Below are 16,240 nucleotides of genomic sequence, written 5' to 3' on the forward strand. Positions count from 1 at the left end.
CACATGCTTCACAGGGTTGTTGTATTAAATTTTTTTGATATAAAATGCTATGTGAATGCTAGTTATTATTCTTGTCATTATGCTTCTGGAAGACCCCTCAGTATGTTCGAAACTGAATTTAACCTTTCTTCTTGGCCCTTTCCCTCTTCCACACTTCCTTAGTTATTGGGGGCCTCTACATTTCATTCTTCCCTATGCCATGTCCATTCAGCTGTCTACTCTTTTAGTTTTGTCTCCACAATATCCATCACCTTTTACCCCTTCTTTTGATCATTTAATTATCATTCAAGTTCAAGCCTTTCTCACCTCCTGCGTGAACTACTCTAATCACCTCCACATTGGTCTTCCCATTTCCAACTCTTCCTTCCTCCAATCTACTCTCCATATCAGAGTAATTTTCCTAAAGCATGGGTCTGACCATATCCCTTTCCTGCTCAAAAATCTTCTTTGGCTCCCTATGACCAATAGGATAAACTCTAAACTCTTTTGTGCAGCATTTAGGCCTTTACGATATGTCTCCATCCTAACCTTCCAGACTGTTCACAATACTTCTCTTTATGCATTCTGCATTCAGAATTCTCTTATTCCTATGACTTGGCATAGGCTCTCCCTCTTGCCCTGGAATGCACTCTCTTCTTCTTAGGATCCTGGGCTTCCTTCATGGTTCTTTTTCTCCTCATATTATCTTATGTTTATTTATCTGTATGTATGGAGAAGAATGGAGCTTCTTGAGGGCAGGAACAGTTTATTGTGATTTTGTACTCCCCATCACCTTATGGTACAGGTTTAATGAGGAGGGAAGGAATGGGGGGGGGGGACACGGTCCCCTAGGATTAGTGATTGGTGCTATTATCTTCTACCCTGCTGTGCTTGGGAACATGGGATGGAGAAGTGCTATCCCCCAGACCCTCCAGAATTTATGCAGATGCTGCTTTAAGGATGGGAGGAAAGCTTTTTTTTTTTTTTTTTTGGCAGAAAATGAACCATCTGGAGTGTTAGGGCCCTGGGTCTTCACGGATACAATCAGCTCATAGGCTACATGTGTATTCTTCTCCCTTAGAATCCCCTTATTTTTCCACCTAGGCTGCCAAGAAAGTTCATTTGAACTTTATTTTACCTGGATGAAATGTATGTATGTGTGTAATGGGGGAGGAGATAGGCATGGGTTCAGTGTAAGAAGTGACCTGTGCTATTGAGATGGCCCTGTTTACTCAACTTGCTCTATTCTGATTTCTGGTTCCGTTTGGGTTGTGGTTAGGGCCAGTACCAGCCCTCCCTTTCTACCCCCATTTCTAACCTTACTTCTTCCTGTCCTGCCCCCACCCCCCCACTACACATACATAGGGGCCAGACCAACTCATTTCTTAGGATCTGCTAGAGGTAGGTTCTTCCCTTTGGGTGGCTAAGCCTTATAAAACAAGAGGAATGGAATGGAGAAGATGGAGGGGCAGAAGTGATCTCTTTGCCTAGGTTTAACAGAGCTAATGGGGGCTAGACTTGGGCACCCATTTGCAGTTTACTAGAAGAGGAAATATCCTGTTTCACATGCCAAGTATAGAGAAGTAACTAACGATTCTCCCCCCAGGGCAGTCTGGGATCTTTTTGATTTTCAAAATGAGATCTATTTGATTCTAACCCTTATCGTTCCTTAGCTCCCAATTCCCAAGGAAACTTGGTTTCTCCTTCCCAGATTCCCATCTGATAATTTAGTCAATATCTGCTGCTGCAGCACCCAATTCCCGGGCCTCCAGATTCAGCTTCCTAGTTGGACCCTTCCCCCTGCCCACCAAGCTTAGGAGACAGGTGTGAGGGTAAAGCTCAGCTTTATTATTGGCATAAGGACTTGGTGGTAGCTGGACTCAGCTGAGGGCACAGGACCCTTCTTGCTTGGCATGGGTTGGGATTGGGGGAAGGGTGTGGCATGCCTTTCTCAGTCATCCCCACCCACCATCTGGAGGCAGGTTTCTCTGAGGGCAGCTTGATATGAGGCTGACCCTTTCAGCTCTGGGATCTGGAGCTGGGCCCAGCCCAGCTCACTCCAGCCTTCTAAGTGACTATGCAGGAAGCGATAGGGCAGGCAGGCCAGCCCCTCAAGGCTGCAAGGAGGTGGGGCTTGGGTTGGCATTGGGGGCAGGCCGAGGCTGGATATCATGGGTGCGCATGTAAGACAGCAGTTGTTCCGGGATCTCAGCCAGCACATCTTTTGCCAATCTCGCCATGCTCAGCACCTGGTTCCCAGAGCGGTCAATGTAGTCTCGGAATGGGACAAACTAGAATAGAAGGTAGGAGTGGTGATGGGGAAAGAAGGTGGGCATGTTAGACAGAGAGGAGGAAAGATGATAGGGTGAAATCATTAGGAGGATGAGAATTTGGGACCATTATAGGCAAGGGGAAGGGCAGGCTTGGCCATGGAGACAGTGAAGAGTCAAATAAAGGAGGTGAGGGGATGAGCAGGGTGGGGGAGGGAGGAAAGGAGGTGGGTTTAGCTCTCTCCATGCCTCGCTCCTCTGCACAAATACACATGCATCATGATGCACTGCCTGGACCTACCTGTACAATGTCCCTCTCTGCATAGCGCCCACGAGAGGACACACGGACATCATCGCCATCGAGTTCTTCCATCGCTAGACAAAAGACATCCCTCTTCTCACTGGGGCTGGGGTGGCTCCTCCCCATCATCCCCAGCCTTGGCTAGGGTCTCACAAAGTTGAGGCCCAGACCAGCCCCAGCCTCTACCCCTTTTCATTTTGGGAGAGCCACTGGCTGGTCCCAAAGAATGGCTCTGTATCTTCATGGCCTCCCTTCATGACTGTGGAACACGTTGCCTGGACACTCCCACTCCCTCCCCCTCCCCACCTACTCCAGCCTGCCTCTCCCCCCATACTCACCTTCAAACATGGCTGGCCCCACCCCGACAATGATGATGGACATGGGCAAGGAGGAGGCCTACAGGGAATTGAGGCGGGGTAGGCCATTAGGAGAGGGAGCAAACTGAAGAGAAACCCCACCCCTTTCCGAATCATTCTTTCTTTTCCCCAACTCACACTGACAATGGCCTCCTTGGTCTGTGTCATGTCTGAGATCACCCCATCTGTGATGATGAGCAGCACATAATACTGGGAGCCGTCAGAGACCTTGGCCGCAGCCCTGAGTTAGAGTAGAGTGCAGAGTCACTGTCACAGAATGCTGGCCTTAGACAAGACCTTGGGGATCCCCACTCATCTCCACAATCCTCCTCCTACCCCCTAACTCCTAAGAATTCTCTTCCCACTGCCCACCATGTTGCCTCCAGGAGTCAGCATTCCCCAGCTGCTCCTTTGCCCACCCACTGCTCCTTCCCCAGTCCCCATCCCCGGCCTCCCCTTGCATACCGGGCCACCTGGTTAATAACTGGTGCAAAGTAGGTGGGACCATAGAGCTGGACAGTCCGAAGGCTCTGGAAGTAACTCTCCAGGACACCCTCAATGCCCGCGCAGTTTGGGTCCTCAGAGTTGTTGTTCTGCCAGTGAAAATGCCAGGGGAGGCTTAGCTCAAGAAGGTCACTCTTGTGGATCGCTGGGAGAGGTAATACTGTGGGGCGATGGGACCTTGCCTCTCTGGGGTCCAGAAAGGCTGTGGCAGCTAGACCTCCAAGGCTTAGGCCCCTGGCTGGGCCTTGGGGGAAGGGGAAGGAAGGGCAGTCTTGGACAGATCACTTAGCCTTTGTTGTTCCCAAGTTTTCCTCATCAGCAAAATGAGGGGGTCAGACTCAGTGGCCTCCAGTGTCCCTTCCAGCTCTGGTCCTATGGCAAAGGGGGGCAGCATGCAATCCTAGTCGTCACCTGGGGGAAGAGGCCAGGGGGCCAGAGGGCCCTTGCTCAGGTCCTCCTAGCCCATACCAGAGGGAACTGGTGGGAGATGCGTCCCTCGGGGGGCACCTTGGCTCCAAAACCATAGGCAGGGAAGAGCTTGTCGCTGTCGTAGTCCTGGATGATTTCTCCCACAGCCTTGAGTGCCATGGCATAAGCACTGAGTTGGTAGGGGCTCATGTAGTGTAGAGATGTGGGCTGCAGTGGGTTCCCTGTCAGGACATAGCATCCCCAGGTCCACAGTCACACATTCTGGCCCCCTGCTAAGTCCCTCCCATTGGGCCTCTCAGGGGGTGGGGGGTGGGAGGGAGGGAGATGGAAGGGATGGAAAGGATCTTGCTAAGCCTTTCTTTTGGGCCTCTTGGGGGGCAGTGGTGGTGGTGAAGATGGAAGAGATGGAAAGAATCATCCTTTAAGATCCTCTTTTAAGACTGCACAGTGGGCAGTGGGTCAGGCTCTTCCAGCCAAATGGGTGGAGGATGAGCCCTGCTGGTCCCTCCAAAATTCCCCCTTTCATCCCAATACTCACCATTGGAGGCCGTGAAGTCTATGGCCACCGTGAAGTTGAGCTGTGTCCTGTTGGAAGGACAGGGGGAAGAGGAAGCTATGAGTCGACTGGCTTCCCTTTCCAGGTTTTGCCATGCCCCCTTCCCCACACACATTATGCAGATGTTACATAGCCAAGCTATGGGTACCATTTTAGGAGACTGTTGGTTTGGCCTAGGTCCTAAGGGAGCCCTGGCACTGGAAGAGGGTGGTTGGATCTATCCTTATGGGAGAAAAGCCCCAAGACTTTTTCTCCTGGGGGCAGTACCATGCAGCTACCCCAGGAGCAGTGACTCACCCGCCCTTGATATAATCCACAAAAGTGAATTCCGAATCCACAGTGAAGGAGAGCAGTGTAACCTGGGAAGAAGAAAGAAAGGTCTAGGGATGGTATGAAGGAGGAGAAGGGGGTGTTACAGGAAGAGGAAGAGGAAAGGGATGACCAGTGGTAGAGCTCCAGATAGCACTCACCGTCCCTGAATTGACATATTTCTTTTTCTTACATTTCTTCCTAGGGTTGAGAACCTGTGATGGGGGTAGGCAAATAGAAATTGGATTGGAATGTGCACATGCCACCAATCAGACTGGCTCAGGGGAATCAGTGATGGGCCAAGGATGTCAGTGGTAGAAGGGGGAGAGGAGCAATGGAAGAGATGGGGAGAGGGAGACATGAGATGAAGACAGAGGACAAGATCAAGTTGTATGTGTGGGGGTGGGGGAATCACAGAACTATTGCCAGATTCTGGGCTGTCCCCAGTCTGCAGTGGGAGCATCTCACCTCATACACTGTGAACTGGCTTTGGGCCTTTGTTAGCTCCCTGTAACTCGTGGTAAATTCCCCAATGAAGTCATGGCTGCAACAAGAGATGAACCAGGATTGGGTGGGGAGGCTCACTCTGTCAGGGTCCAAGCCCTTCCATGACTCCCCAGCCTCTGGGTTTCAAGAACAAGTCTCCCAGGAGAAAAGAATTTCAGTTAATGGGAAGGCAAATGAAAAGGCAGCATAGTATGTTGGAAAAATATTGGCCTAGGAGTTAGAAAATGTGGTCAGGTAACCTTCTTGGGTCTCAGTCTTCTAATCTGTCAGATGAGAGTGATGATAACCTCACTGGGCCATGGTGAGCATCGAATGAGATAACAGATGGGAAACTTTTTGCTTTTATATTTGAATATTTATATTTGGGAAGAAGGAACATGGGCTAACTTCACCTTCCATCCCGGTCCCAGTCATATACATCTATCTTCACAGTCCTAAAACACAGAAGAATTTGTGTGATTCAGGAGGTTTCTCTTGGGCAAAATCCCCTTCCTTCCAACCTTGAGGTCTAGAACCCACTTCCCTTTGAGAGAGATTGGTGCCTCCATATTGGACTGAAGCAGCCCACCACCCAGCCCCTCCCTACCCCTCAACCCTTTCCCTCCATCTCTCCTGCATAGGCCATGGGCAGTGGCCCCACCTGTCGTAGTCTCCATTGCATAGTGCCCGCACAGGGATGGTGAAGGGTTGCCACACAGGATTCAGTGTGTTCTTCACTACCTCAGTCTTATGGCAAATAGTGAATCTGTGTGGGAAATGACACACTAGAGGTGGAGCTGGACCCAAGGGAGGCCCAGGGCTCCTGGGATGTAGGGAATGACACAAGCTGGGGCCCTGATGATGAGTGGACAATGGGCCTTGATTCTCTTTGCACTCAGGTAAAAGGGGGATTTGGAGCTTCCATCCCTGACTCTGTTCCTTGGCCATGGTGGGCAACTCACGTGCCATCCTCATTGCTCCGGTAGAAGACGAGGAAAGGATCAGACTTCCCAAAGAAATCCTTCTTGTCCAGCTTGTTGGCACAGAGCTGCATTGTGGCAATGTCCTGGGAATGGGAGACAGAGCTGGGGGAAGGGGAGCACGATTTGCCCCCAGACACCTGCTGTTTTGCATCCTTTAAAGGGACGGGAGGGAAGCTGGGATAACAGGGCTAGGAAGGGCCACAGGAGGGAAGGCAAACAAAAGATAGGAAGCAGAAGGATGAACTACTGACCCGGCAGTTACTGAGCTCCTCTGCAGTCAGCAGAATGGTTCCACACTTTTTCCCAGGGACACCTCTAGACACGGAAACGAAGCTTTGATCAGAGTCGGAAGTGGAGGGTTATGTGTGAGGAAGGGAGAGGGGACCATTCTGAGAGATGAGCAAATGGGCCAACTCCTTTGAATCGATTCATGTCACTCCTCAGGAGCTCCTTCCTATTGTGGGGTCAGTTTCTCTGAGCTGGAAGGGGCCCCATCTTTAGCCCAATTCTCTTTAACACATACCAAACAAGTCCTAGCCCATATTGCTTAATTATTGCCAATAATGAGCAATCCGCCACCTTCCAAGTCTTCCCATTCTATTGGGAAGCGCCAGTTGTTAAGAAATTCTTTCATAGCTTGAGCCAAAACCAGTCTTCCTATAATTTCTCCTCATTGGTAGTTCTGTTCTCTGTGGTCAGGCCAGAATAAGAATAATCTCTTCTCCATATGACAGCCCTTAAAATGGTTGGGTCATGTCATGGTTCCTTTAAGTCTCCCTGGGTCATAGGATCCAAATTTATTGCTGGAGAAAACATTATGAGTCGCCATCTAGTCCAAATCTCATATTTTACAGCAGAAGATATGGGCTAAACTAAAGTGATTTGCCTCAGGTTGATCAAGTAACAAGTGGCTAAGGTCTAAGAGCTTTTGGGTTTCTTAATGGCCCATTGGAGATGGGATGGGGTCACCTTGGGTTGTAGGAGGGCTAGGACAGTTCAAGGAAGGGAGAGATCATTGAGGGCTTCAGCAATGTGGACAGGCTTCATGGAATAGGTAGGGCTTGAGTTGGTCTTCAAGGAATGGGTAGAATTTATGAAGAAGGCTAGAGCTTATTCCAGGCTGGGGGTGATGGCATGGACAAAGGTGTAAAGATGGAAAAGCTTGTCATGAGTTCAGGGGACAAGTGGAACATAGGCTGGAGCAGAGTTTCTGTAAGGGAGTAATCTGGAAAGGTTGGTTGACAGCAGACTATAAAAGACCAGAATGAAGAGCAGGGAGGAGGAGGTGTTTAGATTTTCTTTGGTGGAACTGAACTGTCTCCCTTGTCACAAACCTTTCCCTGCTCGCTGGCCCACTCTTAGATAATAACAACAGAGGACCCAGGCCCAGGGTTCCTAGAGCATGCAGATTTTACCCTCCCCATTCCACAGGGCTGGGCTTACGTGAGTGGTCGTTCCACACGACTGCCCTGCCCTCCAATCACTTCTCCCAATGCTAGGAATGCCTGTCCCAAGAAATCCTGTAGAAAGGACATAGATTCAAGGTCAATGTGAAGTATGCCTTTGATTCTCAGGACTAGAAAAGCCAGGAGGAGAAAGGGAAATGGATCGAGGACTTCTGGAGGAAGAAGTGAGTGTTGAGGGCTGGAGTTGGGTCCCCTTTCTGGTGGTGCCCAACTACTAGTTCCTGCAGGTTGGGTCAGTCCCAACAGCTGGGACCTTTTAGAGAATCCTGGAATCACCAAGTCAGAGCTGGATGGGACCTTGGAAATAATTGAGTTCAGTATTTCCCAGACTGTTTTGAGGAACCCTGGTGTTCTGTGAGGAAAATGCAGTTTTGGAAATGTTTTCCCTCTAACAGCACATTCTTTGTAACTTTATAGGCTTAGATAGTTTCCTGGAGTGGGGACAAAGATAAGTGACTTGCCCCCCTTACCAAAGCTAGGATGTGTCATTACTTAAACCTGGGAGACACCAAGCTGCCTCGAAAATAAAATATTGTCCCTAATAGGTACTACATACAGCAGCTGACCTGTATGGAAATAGGCTTAATTGCCTGGCTTTTGTCCCCATGTCTCTGGAACGCCTCCAGGGAGCAGCATTTGGGGATTCCAGGAATACAGTTGGGGGTCACATGTGTACCCCTAGCCAAATTAGTTTGGGCAGCTCTCATGGAGTTGCCACAACCCCACGTTTGACAGATGTGGAAAGGAAAGCCAAAAGGGTGCTTTGAGCAAGGAGTGACAAGCTCCAGGAATACCAAGGCCAGGTTTTGCTCTGGAGACCTTGGCCAAGGGTGAGAGATAGGAGCAGCTGGTTGGAAAGGGTGATCCCAGGGAAAAATCTGTCCCCCGTTCCCTTTGGGACCCCAGGCTCTGTTAATCCTCACCTTCTGCAGGGTCCCAGCAGCAGCAGAGGAAAAAGGAAACACCGGTAGTGAACGGGGGTAGTGAACAGGGGTACATGGGGCCAACAGAGTCACCCAGTGTCTGGGTTGGCAGGGCCCTGTCCAGCCCAGAGGAGAGGAGAGAGAACCAGCGATGGGCCAGGATAGAGGTGGGAACCTTGAGGAGTCTCATGGTATAGAACCTCAGGTCCTACAGCCTGAAGGGGTGCAAGGACGGAGTGGGGTCTAAGAAGGACCAGAAAGAGAAAGGAGGGGAACTGACATGGGGAGGAAAGCTGGGAGTGGGGACGAGAGTTCAAAGGGCGGGGTCTCGGGCATCACTCACCGGTTTGGAAATGTTGGTTTTGGAGTCCACATTGTACCTGGGGAGAAAGTCAAGGGGAACTAGGCTCATTTGGCTGGACTGATGAGGGAGATGGTCCGGGGTAGTGGTGAGGGGCAGAGGGCCGGCTCTAGGTCGGGATACTCACACGTCGAAGCGTAGGTTCTGTTTCTCTTCAAAGAAGTAATCCAGCACAAATTTGCGTAGGAAGTCCGGGTTCAGCGTGTTGTCGATTACCTCGGTGCGTCCGAACTGGGGGGGGGGGGGCGTGTGTGTGGGAACCAAGGGTTAAGCCTCGATCTGTCAGTTGTATCGGGGCCAGTCCCTCAGAGGTGAGGGGTGGGGAGGAGTTCCTTCACACCCTCTTGCCTTCACGCCCACACACTCACCTCCCGCCACTCCTGGCTGGCTCTAGTTTGAGTGAACAGCACCACCACTGCGGAGACAGGCTGTTAGTTCTACCCATCTCTCCAGCAACCTGGGATCCTCTTACCGCCCCACCCCGGTGGGCAGAGCGCCATTAGGATAAGGGCCCCTCCACATATGGTCCTCATCCCCTTTTGACCTCCCCCCACTACCCCATTTCCCTCCACCCTGATCCTGACCCGCCCCAATTCGGCTCCTCCCCCCACGCCCCCCATTTTGGATCCGCTTCCTCCTGCCCCTTTGCCCCCAATCTCGGCCAGCTGCCTACTGGGGTCGGACTTGGAAAAGGTGTCGAGATCCAGCAGATTCCTGGAGAAAGAGGTATATGGACATGCAGACAGACAAAAGAACAGACCAACGGGAAAAAGACCGAGATAGACTAGTTGCGGGTCAGCTGCTCTCTCCCTCCCCCGGGGCTCCCCAGAGGCGTGATGGTAGTGGTGGTGATGGGATGGAGAGGCTTGACCACACAAAGGGTCTTAGGGTGGAGCGGTACTTTGGGAGCGGGACCCCAGACTCTGGGGTTTCTGGCCCCTTTCATCGCCCTTTCCTCAGTACCCTGGACAGCGCTCCTGTTCCTTGGAGCCCCTCTTACCCACACCCCAGCTGTCTTGGAGCCTGCCTTGGGGATGTGGGAAAGACGGTTCTGGATAGCAGGGATCGGAGGCGGGGTCTACAACTTTCTCTTCCCCAGTCCTTTCTTGGCTCCTTCCACCACCCCCAATCCGTGCCCTCGCCCTAAACACACCTCGGGCCTCCCACTTTATTTCCCACCCAGAGGCTCTGTATTCACCTCGGGACCCCATTCCTGAGATACCCCAGGGGCTGGGGCGGGGGGGGGGGTTAGAGCCTGAACCCGAGATCCGGGGGAGGCAGAGAGGCAGCGCCAGAGGCACTGGGAACTCGGCCAGCTGCTTCATGATCCTCGCTCCCTTTTTTCTCCTTCTCCCCGCCACTTTCTCTGCCCCCCTTTCTGTAGCTGGGCTTTCTCTCCCGCCCCTCCCCATTCTCCTTTGCTTCCCGCTCAGCCCCTACATTTCTGCTCCTTCCCCTGCCTCTATCCACTCTTCCTCTTCCTTAACCCTACCTGTTTGTCTCCCCCAGCCTTTGCCGACCTCAGTTCCTTCCCCCCATCTTTACCCCTTTGCTCCTCTCCCTTCCTCCTCTACTCTTTCCTTCCCCTCGAGTCTCCTCCACCCCCATCTTTCCTCTCAGCCACTTCTCCCTCTGCTCCTCTTCCTGCCCACAACCCTAATCCCCTTACTTTTCTCCATCTAGCCCCTTCCCTTGGATTTCTCTTCTCCGTCTCAGCCCATACCCTTGTCTTGGGCTTCTCTATTCTCTCCGCCCCAACCAGCTCCTTTCTCTCTCCCAGTTGCAGCTCGGAAAGAGACTCAGCTTATCACCCCCCACCATGGAACCTCACAGTTGCCCCTGCCCGCTTGCCAGCCCACCCATACAGGCATTAGGGCCCCCAGCTCACCGGCAAGACACGGTGATCTCGATCTTGGTGGCCGGGACGCTGCGGTCTGAGGCTCCAGTGAACGACATGGCTTGGAGCGGGGGGAAGGAGGTGGACAGACAGCTCCCGTGGGCTCTGGGTGACCCCCGCTGCGGGCCTAGAGGGTCCCGTGGGCCAGAGCCATGTGCAGGGGCAGCGCGGAGGCGGCCACCCCAGCGCTCACTCCAGTCAGTCCCGGCATGCGCTCACGCCCGCGTTGCTGCTGCGCCCGCTCCCGCGCCCAGACTGTGCCTGTGGAAGCCACTGCGGTCTCCAGATGGCAGTACAGGCCCCGCCCGGCCCCGCGGCAGGCAGCCCCGAGCCCCGTTGGAGTACCAGCCCCCCAGCTGGGGATGCACGCAGGGGCGCCCAGAGGAGGGCCGGGAACACCCTCTCCCTCAATGAACAGGAGCAGGTTGCTCTCCCCGGGGGCCAGACTTTAATCAATTTGCTAGCACAGCCCTCGCCCCATCCAGCAGTCCAAGTCCTTGCGAAGGTCGGTGACCTCGCTGACTCCCTCTAGCTCCTTCTCGGGGGTTTTGCTAGGGTCCAAGAGGCAACTTGATATCCTGCCCCACCTCTTCCCTCCTCCCGCAATTGCAGAGCAAAGCTGTCCCAGACGCTGTCTCTGGTACTGAATGGTACAGATGCCCATTGGGCAGCATCAAGTCTAGGTTTTCCTTAGTGATCTTTGCATCTCTGGGGGATTCCTGGATTGTTGAGCTAGAAGGGACCTGAGAAAGTTTCTCCCAATTCCTTACAGATGAGGAAATTGGCACAGGTGAAGTGCACTTGCCAAAAGCCACACTTTTAATTAGTGGCAGAGACTTCACAAGTCCTCAGTCTTAGGACAGGCCCTTGCTTCCTTTCTAGGCAGTGCTGGAGTTGTAACCTAGTTGCTCCTCCAAGTTCCCAAAGGCAGGCACTAGCACACCTAGGCAGTCCTAGGTCTCCGCCCACACCCCCACCCCTCCTTTAGGAAGGCCAGTTTTGAGGAGTCAGCATCGTGATCCTGGAAATCAGAAGGGATCCAGGTCCTGGCCTGCCCACCCAGCACACACTCCCCAGTTGAGTCAGGAAAACGACAGGACATGAAAGGTGGAAGGAGTCTCAGCAATCTAGCTCAGCATTTTTGTTTCACCTGGGAGGATATGGGGCCCAGAGATGGAAAGTCACTTGCCCAGAGCTCTCCAGCTGCACCTCAACAGGAAGAGCTCTCTTTTCTCTTCCCAAGTCCAAATGTTTTATTCAAATTAAACTCGATGCTAAGGCTGAGGCAGCTGGGGATCTCCAAGCCAGCTAGTGGTTAATCTAGGATGGAAGCGGAAGGATGAGGGGGGACTTACCGCAAAACAGGAGCATGAACAAGGTGAGGGGAAAACCCTTGAAGTCAAGTATTTGATTCCAACATTTTTATTATTTGTGTCACAATCATTTTCTTCTCAGTGCAGATGACCTCTCCCCCCTCCCCGGTCCCCTCCCCCCAGCAATAAAAACCAAGAGACTCCTCCCAGAAACGCTGCCTCTACAGGGCTTCTCAGAGCACTGCAGTTTTCGGTGGTGAAGGGATCAGCCAGGCTGAGACTGGACACAACCAGAGGTGTGTTGGGGGGGCGGGGGCAGGTAGGCTTTGCAGACAGGGCTAAGGAAGACCAAAAAAAGGGAATAGAGGATAATGGTCACAGTCAGAAGTTTACAGTTTTGCAGAGACAGCCCACAGCTTGGGCACATTCCTGTGGGCTGCCAAATGGTGGCAAGAGACTCCCTAAAAGAGGATCTGGAGGGAAATCCCACTACTTCAGGGCTCTCATGGCTTTGATTCCTCCAGTGGCTCAGCTGGGGAGGGGCTTCACAGAGTGCTGCTGGATACTCTGAGTCCTACTCCCCGTGCAAACTGCTCAAGGAGGCCCCCGATGGCCCCCGAGGAGCTGGGTGTCACTGACTTGAGGCCCACTGTGCTGCTGTAGGTAGCCAGGAAGGTTGAACGGACTTCTTCCAGCTTGGATTCCCGTTCAGTTGGTGCAGTAAACCTGGAGGAGGCAGGGAGAGGAAGAGTTGGAAAGAGGAATATAGATTATACTGGGCCAGTCACACTTGAGGATCCATGTGATCAGGAAAAATGTTTCTTCCTGTCTACCAGTGCCCCCTGCCCAAGCATACATATCCACCTACTTCAGTGCCACCCCCAACTACCCAACCTTTCAGCAGAAGTGGGACATGAGCTACTTTAGGTGGCTTCTTTTCCATATCTTGAGGGGGAAGGAATTGCTATAAAGTCTCTCACAGTCATCCCAGATCTGCACTAACAAAAACTAGGGACAAATGGCCTAGGTCACAATCCTTTTCCAGCCTTCTTGAGCTGGTATGACCCTGGACCTCAATCGTTTCTTCTTTAGGAGATGCTATTTATTCAGGAAAAGACTTCTTACCTCATGGTAAATAAATACAAATATTAGGCACCAGAAGACTAAGGCACAGGACCCCAACCAATGGGAGGTATCAGGATTTGCCCCAAACCTAGGTCCAAAGGCCCCTGGGATAACCCTCATGTTGTGAATTATTTGGGATTGTTACCAATTCCCTTTCCCACAGCAGAGACTGAGTTAGCTATGGGTACTTACTGAGCATTTACCTGCAGACCCCTGAGGGCTGCTCCTGACAGCTTTCCAAGCCCTCTCCTCTAGAAACAGGGCATTCACACTGTACTTTTAGCACACTGACCTTTCTCTACAAAACTGGTTTTCCAATTCAGTGCTCAAGTCATTTCTGGCTCAGATGGTGGGGCTTATATCCTCAAACTGTAGTTATTTCAAGGCTAGAAGAAGCCATTACTTTGGGTGATAGGGTGATGGGGGAAGAAGGGGAAGAGGCAAGGCAGGAACAGAGTTTATATCCCTGCTTGCCTAGGACTGTCCATATTCCACCTCGATGATTTAAGGCTCACACATTGCACCATCAACAACTCCTCTCCCTTATTCGAGATTTGTGTTTCCTCACAACCACCCTGTAAGGAAGGCAGAGACCAAATTGCTTAAGATCAGACCTGCCTCTTAAATACTCTCCTGCCCTGTGTTCTGGCCTTTTATTTGTCAGAAGGATGAGGAAAAACAGATCATCCTCAGCTACCAAGGACTGAGATCAAGAGATAAGGCAGCAGAAATCTGGAGGCTGCCTTTTCATAAGGCCACTGCTGCTATGTGGCTGATGGATTAAGTACGGGTCACAAGTCTGCTGGTACAAAGGTTGAAGAGAATGACAGGCAAGCTTCTGCCACCTCTGTCTGTCTCCAGGCTTTCCTGTGACAGCCTCAAGGCAGGCCCCTTCGGAGGAAGGAGTATAGCTTTCTTGTTGTTAATGGAAGAGCAGGCAGTTCTTCTTTCATCACCACATTCCCAATTCAAGAGGGTAAAACACGTATCCAGAATTCAGACTTCTACAAAGAGCAAGCTTTGCATGGAAATTTCATTTTACGTCAGCTTGTGATATGCAAACTCCATCCTCAGGCACCGTCTCACTGGGGATATGAAAATTTCATCACAATAATACCAAGCTTTTCAAGTCCCTTCTACGAAGAAATAAGGGAATTAGGAACAACACACTATGCCCTGGCAAACAGAATACCCAAGAGAAAAGACTATAAGCAATCACATGCTATGTCCTAGCTTCCATATAAATGGAACTCTCCAGCTAGAAGAGTGCCCACCCTACAAGATGGCAGGCAGATCATGTTTCAAGATGTTTGAGATGGGCATTACAGTGAGGGAGGAAAAAAGAGGCCCAGGTTATGAGAAGAGAAAAATCTCTACTGCTTGGCACTTCTAGCTGTACTGAAAGAAGAGAACAAGGACAAATTAAGACACACTCTGAAAGGCACTTTTCCCCTCCAGTGGATGGCTACTTAGGAATCGAAACTCTCTCCCATAGAACTGCCTCACTTAGGGCAAATTGGCTTATCTGCAAGATACTTAGCACATTACTGAAGAGGTAGAAAAAGGTTACTCCCAATTCCATGACAATTTCAAAAGGTGCGCACACATGTATTATTTTTGTCCTCCTCCTATATGACAAGAAGGGGATGACTTTTCTTGTTCCCACCAAATTTTAAGTGTTTGCTCAAGTATACACAGCAGGTCAATGATGAAACTGCCACGCGAGCCTCTTAAAAGGCAGGCTAAGACAAACCAGGTAGTCATTGTTCAGTCTCCATTTGATTCATCACAGAAGTCTCATGCGCACCGAGCACTCATGAGGTGTCTCATCCCATTTAAACCTCAAGGCCTATTAGCTCTCCAATCAGAAAACAAAGCCCGAAGATAGAGGAAGCAGGCTGTCTATTGACAATTTACTGAGGGCAAACATGGGAGGAAAGTACAGTACTACTGAGCATTCTCTTCCATTTAGAAACTGGGATAGGGAAAAGAAAATTTTATATAACTTCCTCAGGAAATCTCAGAAACTGCTCTATTCTAGTCAAGAAACAAGGCACTCCCTTTAAAAGGCTTAAGCAGATTAATAATGGCTTATTTGTTTTTAAAGACCAGAGCCCCAGATCTCATCTGAGGTACATAGATGCCTTCTGTTAGTTCCAAAGATTTCCCCCCTTTTAAGGCTGCTGAATTGGAGGTGACCCTTTTCTGTTCAACAGCTGCAAGATTCTGCTACAGAAGAGGAAAAGCTCTGAAGGACTTAGGAAAGGACTCCCCTATTAAAGGTATGGAGGAAATGTGCTGACTCTCCTTCCGGGACAATTCCATGTCCAGTAGCTGGAGGGCAGCCCCAAATGTCCACTTCTTTTTGCCTCTCAAAAACAACCTGACTCAAGCCCTTCTAAAAGTATGAGCTCCTAAATTAGGGCAAGGTGCAAACTCCTAGTGACCAGAATCTTACTAGGCCTATCTTCTGGTAGTGAGGAATCCTTTCTCTGCTGACATTTCCATCAGCAAGCATCTGGGCAGCCCCTGCTCCACACACCAGGGGAGCTGCTCCTCTCCCCTGAAAGAGGTAGGGGTAGGAAAAAGAGGAAAATGTTGGCTAAAAGGCAGCCATCTAGAGGGTCTCTGATTCCTTTGTTAGACTGATACACTGGCAGAAAAAGTCTTTCCAAAGACTTTCCAAGCCTTCCCCAGGACAGATTTAAATCTTACAAAGACACGGCAGTTAAGCAGATACCCCTTTCTTTGAAGGGCAAAGGGATGTGACTGGATGAGTGAGTGCCAAATTGGCGACAGGAAGGGCCTATAAGGCTGGCTAAGAGATCACGCTTCCTTTTCCAGCTTCCCCAAATAGGAAGACAATCTCTTCTAGAAGACGCTCAGCCCTCAGTGGCATGAGGACAGGTTATAATAGCTATACAACCTTAAGAAAAGCTCCAGATCAACTGCCACAGCCTTAGTATCAGAGAGGTTTTTGCT

At 50.9% G+C, this 16,240-nt stretch overlaps 2 protein-coding genes across 4 annotated transcripts in view; both read right to left on the reverse strand.

Annotated features, from left to right (window-relative positions):
• Positions 1–1,806: 1,806 nt before the first annotated feature.
• On the reverse strand, positions 1,807–10,953 carry CPNE9 (copine family member 9). The gene is made up of 21 exons (XM_036738484.1): positions 10,812–10,953; positions 9,597–9,637; positions 9,292–9,338; positions 9,051–9,154; positions 8,906–8,942; positions 8,563–8,565; positions 7,617–7,693; positions 6,425–6,488; positions 6,153–6,256; positions 5,852–5,956; positions 5,604–5,645; positions 5,173–5,248; positions 4,866–4,919; positions 4,693–4,754; positions 4,378–4,424; positions 3,879–4,060; positions 3,372–3,499; positions 3,045–3,147; positions 2,889–2,946; positions 2,551–2,624; positions 1,807–2,270 (listed from the first exon to the last, which is right to left on the reverse strand). Exons 1-21 carry the CDS (start codon positions 10,877–10,879, stop codon positions 2,091–2,093), a joined length of 1,656 nt encoding a protein of 551 aa, XP_036594379.1. The 5' UTR covers positions 10,880–10,953; the 3' UTR covers positions 1,807–2,090.
• Positions 10,954–12,200: 1,247 nt separating this feature from the next.
• Positions 12,201–16,240, reverse strand: part of MTMR14 (myotubularin related protein 14) — a 54,379-nt gene continuing 50,339 nt past the window's right edge. For 2 of the 3 annotated variants that reach the window (XM_036738730.1, XM_036738731.1), the window contains exon 19: positions 12,201–12,859. In XM_036738730.1, the coding sequence (XP_036594625.1) occupies positions 12,679–12,859 (181 nt within the window). In that variant the 3' untranslated portion in view covers positions 12,201–12,678. The remainder of the gene's footprint in view (positions 12,860–16,240) is intronic. The other variant, XM_036738733.1, reaches the window with a different exon arrangement.

This window comes from Trichosurus vulpecula, chromosome 9 (genome assembly GCF_011100635.1).
Source record: "Trichosurus vulpecula isolate mTriVul1 chromosome 9, mTriVul1.pri, whole genome shotgun sequence".
Classification (NCBI taxonomy): domain Eukaryota; kingdom Metazoa; phylum Chordata; class Mammalia; order Diprotodontia; family Phalangeridae; genus Trichosurus; species Trichosurus vulpecula.

Coding starts and splice junctions, on each gene's coding strand:
- CPNE9 (XM_036738484.1), bottom strand. CDS start 10,879: ATGTCGTTCACTGGAGCCTCAGACCGCAGCGTCCCGGCCACCAAGATC. Junction 9,155..9,291: donor CCAGCCAGGAGTGGCGGGAG/GTGAGTGTGTGG, acceptor CCCCCCCCCCAG/TTCGGACGCACCGAGGTAAT. Junction 6,257..6,424: donor AGGAGCTCAGTAACTGCCGG/GTCAGTAGTTCA, acceptor TCCCATTCCCAG/GACATTGCCACAATGCAGCT.